The 7,308-nt window shown below is 32.7% G+C and overlaps 1 protein-coding gene across 1 annotated transcript; it reads right to left on the reverse strand.

Moving 5' to 3' along the window:
- Window positions 1-279: 279 nt before the first annotated feature.
- LOC109240451 lies at window positions 280-951 on the reverse strand. Its single transcript, XM_019407102.1, has one exon. The coding sequence runs from the start codon at window positions 949-951 to the stop codon at window positions 280-282; it is 672 nt and encodes a 223-aa protein (XP_019262647.1).
- Window positions 952-7,308: the final 6,357 nt, after the last annotated feature.

Raw genomic sequence — 7,308 nt, forward strand, 5'->3', positions numbered from 1 at the left:
AAACCATCCTTCAAAATGAGCCTACAAGTCCCCACGCCTTCCATACGTGAACGCGTCCTACTGCCAGAATAGACGTATTGTTCACTTTCTATCGGCTTCCTCTAAGTTAGAAAGGCTTGCATGATTTTGGCATTGTGAATTGTAGCACCAGAATCAATCCACCATGTATTATCAGGAACTTCAGTAAAATTAGATTCATAACATACAAAGGTAAAATTACCTTTCTTCTCAAACCATTTGTTGTATTTCAGGCAATCCTTCTTCAAGTGTCCCTTCTTTTTAGAAACGACAAGCATCTTTGTCAAAGGTGGTTTTCTTCTTCATGGGAACACTTTTGCCCTTCTTTGCATTTCTCTTACCATGAGTCACCATATTAACACTTTCAGGTGACTCATGCTTTAACCTTTCTTCTTCTTGAACACACATGGTCAAAAGTTCATTGATTGACCATTTATCCTTATGTGTGTTGTAAGAAATCTTAAACGGACCATATTTCACAGGAAGGGAGTTGAGAATGAAATGCACAAGAAATGGTTCATACATATCCACCTCAAGGGACTTGAGTTTAGCAGCAATGTCTCTCATCTTGATAATATGCTTGCGCACTGCAGGACTTCTGTCGAAAGTCATACTTGAGAGCCTCTTCATAAGGGTGCTGGCCAATGCCTTGTCAGAGCTTACAAATTGCTCATCAATTGCCTTCAAGTAAGCTTTGACCTTATCGTTGTTAGGGATAGAACCCCTAATGCTTTGGCTTATGTGGGTTTTTATGAGCATTAAACTTAAGCGATTGGATCGCTCCCACCGCTCATAATTGGCCTTAGCCGCTGGCATACTTGATTCCGTAGGAATAGGTGGTTCTTCCACATGGAGTGCCAAATCCAAATCCGAGCACCCTAAAATGAGAAGGACTTTCTCCTTCCATTCAGCATAATTGTCACCAGAAAGCATTTTGAGCATTCTCATTAAAAATAGCTGCAGGAAGATGTAAAGACTGCAAAACAAGGATAAACATACATAAGATATGAAGTACAATCCATCAAAGGTGAATCGCGTAAAATACCGATTCTAAGTAAATTCTAGACCCTCCTGTGGACAGAGGTTGCAACCCATGCATAGAAATTACTTTACTTTATTAGACTAGTAAACCAAAACACAAAAAGAAATCTGTACCTGTGGGCGTAAGATAACTTTCATCTTAAAGGTTTACTATCTCATTCCAATTATCTCACCAAAATGGTTACCTCTCTGTAGAGCCGGGTTTTCATTTTAATAAGATAACTGGACTAAATAAATATTATTATAATATTTAATCACTAAACTTTATGTGATTAAATAACTTAATCTCTTTTATATCAAGTACTCAAAATGCTGCTCCTAAATACATCACATAAAAGAAAACTCAAAATTGACATCTTACACTCAAATAAAAGTTGATTAGATTCTCAAACTGAGAACACGAAGTATAACCAGATTCTTATATAGCCCATTTGGAACATAGTTCTTATAATTAAACTTAATATTATAAGAATATATAGAGGCATATCCTTGAACACTAAATACAATAAACAATTACGCTAAAGTGCATCATGATGGTTTCGGATCTTTATTGAGCAAATATCACATTACTATTTTAAATCAATGAGTTTCTCTGTCAAAACTCAAAATAATAAATGACAGAATCTTTAAAGCAAATTAGATGTCATAGCCAAACTAACGAGTTTATTACTGAAAGTAAAGTTTGTTTGTTTCACTAAAGTTAAGAAATAATTAATACATAATGCAACAAAGCAAACTGTATCAGTAAACTAGAATCATAATGTTTACTAGATTACAAGTGCATCTATTTTATTTACTGCATATGGATTAACACGAATCTAGTAGCTGAGACGCAATTACAATTAAAACAAACATTGGATTTCACACAAGCCTTATCGCATTAATTTTCATGGCATACACTTCAGAGGTTCTTGGTTCAGAAACATTAGCAACAATCTAGTGATTCTAACAAGTACTGTTACGCCACAGAGATATGTAATTGAGCGAGAACTTAGATAAAACAAACGTGTTAAAGAAATTAAATCAAACACATCTTGCATAACAGATCCGATAAGCACATGAAATCCAATCACGGAATATAGTAAAGGTAATTTACTAACTGGTCTTACAATTATCCGATCCTTAGCACTTTCAATTGGAAAAGAAATTTTTGTTTCGTAATTCGTCATAAATTCTCTGTCGGCATAACAACAATTGGATACTGAACAACATAGTAAAAGGGAGGCTCTGATACCACATGTTGAAATATAAACACATACACAGAGCCTACGCGTCAGAATATTAACAGGAACGTACCTTTACTAGGGATGGCAATGGGACGGTGCGGGTGCGGGGCGGGGCGGATTTGAATGTTAGCGGGGCGCTGCGGATTTGAGATGTTGCGGTTGCGAGGAGGGGCGGGGCGGGTTCAATTTTTAAATTAAAAAAATGCGGGGCGGGGCGGGTACGGGTGGGGATTTAATTTTGCTTAATGTTCAGCTTCAGCCTAGTTGATGCATTGCTTTTTCCTGGTTTCCTGGTTTCACTTCTTTTTATCGATAATTTTTTCTTTCAAATTATATTTTTGATACTTGACTTAGTATATTAATGTTCACACAAGTATTAGATGAATATATGTGCTGCCCCTATTTATTTATGCTAATAATAATACTACTTACAAGTAGTGGGAATGGCAATAATAAAATAAGAATAACACGTGATAGCGGGAAGAACTTCCTTCGTAATTTGGCTAAACGGTTGCATCAAATTTTAGAAACTTGGTCCAATGAATCTTGGTATACATATTTGTCAACAAGTCAATAGAGAGGTGTTAAATACTGATATTTTAGACTTAATTCGTATTTAAGTGTGAGTATACATCCAAGTTATATGTTGATATTTTTATTGTGCAAGTGTGAGTAGTTATCTATTGTTATTGTCTTACTATTGAAAAAAACTTACAATATTTGACCAAAAAAGTTTTCGCAACGTGCTTGTTAAAGTGGGATGAATTTTCTTATTTCTTCAAATTGGAAACAAAGATCTCTCGCATTTACGGTCTAAAATTGAAACTTGAAACCCCACGAGAATGGGATGCTAATTGTTAGAATCGTCCGAATGACTACTGTGCCACTGTTATAAAATAAAATAAAAATTGCGGGTGCGGGGCGGGGCGGGTGAACGCGGGTGAAGTGCGAGGCGGGTGAATGCGGGTTTAAATCCTATGCGGGGCGGGGCGGGGCAGATTTAAATTTCGCGGGTTCAGACAGAACCCGCCCCGCACCCGCACTGCCTGCCATTCCTAACCTTTACCCATTGTTGTTCAAGCGTTGTAGAGAATCGCCTTTGAAACTTTTAGCAGAAAACCTAGAGAGCCTTCTAGCATGTGCCTATCCTAGGATACCAAACTGATGGAGTCATAGGCGTGTCTATAGGTAGGCTAGGGACTCTTAAATAAATAATTTTTCCCTAGGGATTTTTAGGGCTAAATTTGGCGGAGAACTAAGTATGCAAGTAATGTACAACTGTCTCAACGAACATATTAATTGACCACATTTAAAGACGATGTTGACAAAATCGTTATATGTAGCATTGCTACGAAATACAATAGATACTGTCAGCTTTGTATTCGAATTTCAAGTCCAATTATTTTGCTTCTCAGCCCATTCACCATAATGACAACATATTAACATATAGTCTTTCGTTACTAATTACGAACCAATGGTTGGAGTAGGTCTTTTTAGCAATGGTTTATTGTAAATCAATAGCCGAGTGACGAACAAATTACAAATTTGGGGTGAAATCTGCATAATTCAAACTACACAATAAAGAAGAAGAAGAGATTTAACTACTTACCAATTGATCTGAAGACAATAAATATCCCGTAGAAGTACTTCCCAGTCGCCAAATTAACCTCTAAGTCGACAAATTCGAGCTCTCTTTTCAAATTGAATTGACTGCTAATGGGCTAAAAACACGAGCCAAAATGGGCTAGCAGATTTGGGTACAGGAAGAGGAAGAAGAGCGTGCGAATGGCAGATAATGAATTTTGAGAAAATAAATTTGAAAATAATTTCATTTATATATGATGACTAATGTGTAATAATTAAAACTTTGAGGCTTTAAAAATAATTTTTTCCAATGGACAAATTATAATTTAAGTTACTTTCCTAATATTTAGGAATTTGAAATCAATTAATCTTTTGTATATTAAATCTTTCCTTGTTAATTTAGATAAGAAATCCTAATATTTAGAAATTTAAATAAATAAATATTTTACCTTGTATAAGCTATTCTAATTGAACATAAATCCTTTATGATGAGAACGTTCTTATATGGTGACTTCAGTTGATTTTCAATTAAAAACTTAAAATATGGGGACATATAAATTAAAAGTATTTAATATGATAACGTCTAAACTAAAAACAATTAGATACGCATTTTAAAATTTTTTGTTTTAATCAACAAAAAAATTAATCCATGTTCAATTAAGCACCAAAAATGATTATTTGATGCCTGATTTAATCATATTAAATAGACAAGCCTAAATTTATATAATTAAAGTACGAAACCTCTATGCGAAATTTAATTTAACTTTTATTCTTTAAAAATAAATTTTATGTTGAATAAAAATGCAATGTAAATATTTTACTAATATTTAAAACTTTAAAATTAATTAAAAGTTTGCTTATTAAATTTTTTTAACTATGTAGGAAATTCAAATATTTAGGACTTTCAAATGACCTATAAAATGTCTAAATTAATATGTATACACACAGTTACAATTCAATACGTTTTTATAGTAATTTGTTCATCCTATTAATTTTTTTATGTTTTAATGCCCACACACGTTTTAATAGAGTTATATAAATAATCATAAAATCTTTTCTTCTTTTTCATTTAATAATTAAAACCTCAGTACGTGAATAATATTGAAACCTTTAAACGAAGATTAATTGAGAAAATATATGATTCCTATTTTCAAAATATGTATTCGATAAATCTTTAAAGAATCGGAATAAAAGTCTATTCCTCGTTTATGTCTTCTCGAATGAATTTGAGAACATATTTTAAAAAAAATTAGAATAATCTTAAATCTTCAAGGGCTATACATCTTACAAATGACAAATTATACAATTGGAACATAATTAAAACTGAATGTATTAAATAATGATTGAGAACTTTTATGAAAAAAGTTTTTTCTTTTATTGAGTTAGCTATAGAGGATCAATAGTCATCAATTTCAAAAGCTTACACTTTATTTTGTAACTCAAATATAGTTTTAAAAAATATATGTAATTGTCTTACGAAATATTACGCATTGAGATGGGGAATACGCGCAACGCGCGTACACTAAGACCAGTTAATGAAAAAAAGAGTCAATTACTCAAATGGTCACTCAACTATCTCAAATTATCTCCTAAAGTCACTTTTCTTTCGTTGTAACAACAAAGTCACTGAACTATCTCTATTGCACTCAGAAGGTCACTCAACTAGATTTTTCAAATTTTGAATTGTGAAATACCTATTTTACTCTCTAAATTATAAGCATTTATCTTCTTCTTTTTTTTTAAACTTTTTAATATTATAATTTTTCCCTTTTTAATTTACATTATGGACTTACCTATAGAATAAATAAATATTATTTATAAATTAAAAAATAAAAAGTATTTAAGCATATATAATGCTGGAATAACAAAATAATAAGCATACTAAAAAAGTTAATTAGAATAACTTCTTAGTAATAATAATTTTAGTATTAACAACAAAAATTAAAAATTTATTTACACAATTCATAATGAAAGAAAATAAAGGTTGTAAAATATATATCCCATGCATGTAATATAAAATAATTATTTAAATAAAGGTATTTTTATAATTTGCATGATATATTCTTGAAAATTATGCTCAATTATATTATATATATTTCATCCACGACTTAACATAGCATATTTTACCCTATACAGATAGTCCCTCTGCTTTTCGGTGACATAACTTTGTATCGTCGGAAAGTTGGTAGAAACATAATAATATAATTGAGCATAATTTTAAGAATATATAATGTATATTATAAAAATATATTTATTTAAATAATTATTTTATATTACGTGCATGGAATATATATTTTACAACCTTTATTTTCTTTCATTCTGAATTGTGTAAATAAATTTTTGAATTTTTGTTGTTAATACTAAAAGGCGAAATACACAAAGCGCCCCTTTAGGTTTTCCTCAACAATCAACTAAACACCTCAACTAACCCATTTATCAGACACTTCAAGTGTCTATTAAGTAGATCGAGTAAATACCCGAGTGCAACAGATCATATGCGTGAGTTACACTTGCTGATGACGTGTCAAATGAGCCAATTAGTGAACGACACGTGTAATTTATAAAATAAAATTTTAACACATATATAATTTACCAAAAAAGAAATGAATTTAAAGAAGGGAAAAAAACCCTTTCCCCTCAGTTTAGCCAAAGCAGCACCCCCTACCCCCCAAAAAAAAACTTCATCTTCTTCCTTCTGCCCCTCTTCTACGTCCCCCATCAACTTCATCTTCTTCCCGTTCTCCTTCCCGCCTTCACTGACCACCACAAAAATGCAATCCCATTTCCAGCAATTTTCACCCATGACCTTCCTCCATTAATCCGCCTCCTCTCCTTCAGTCTTGAAAAATAATCAATAGCAGCGACCACGCCATAACAATATCGTTGACACCTATAAAATTTCAATCTCATTTTCGGCAATTTTTAACCATGGTAAGAGTTGTTGGGTCTTCACGATTTGTTTGCCTGAAAAAATGGACGGTGGTCGATTAAGTGTTGTATTTATGGTGTTTAGGTGGAGTTCTAAAATTGAAAACAGAAAAAAGAAAAAATAGAGAGGTGAGTGTTGCTCCATTCTCAAAGAAGAAGAAGACCTCAAATGGTTTCCTCATTTGATCTTTTTATATGTGAATATGTGTCATCCAATTTCTTGGAAGGTGCTAGAAAATCAGTGTGAGGGATTATTTAGGGAGAAGGGGGTGGGGGACGAGAGGGGGAGTGTGAAGGAAGAAGATGAAACTCGTGTGGAGTCCACATTATTTTAGGAAGAAAAAAAAAGAAAAAACCTAATTTTAGGTAGGCAACTTGCGTCCCAGAGAGTGCATTTCACGCAATGGGGGCTGAAATGGTCAGGTGTTTAGTTGATCTTCTTGTGAATAAATAAAGTGTCTAGCTAGAAATGACCTCAGTTGAGGTGTTCAGTTGATCGTTGAGGACAACT

This window comes from Nicotiana attenuata, unplaced genomic scaffold, assembly GCF_001879085.1.
Source record: "Nicotiana attenuata strain UT unplaced genomic scaffold, NIATTr2, whole genome shotgun sequence".
NCBI lineage: Eukaryota > Viridiplantae > Streptophyta > Magnoliopsida > Solanales > Solanaceae > Nicotiana > Nicotiana attenuata.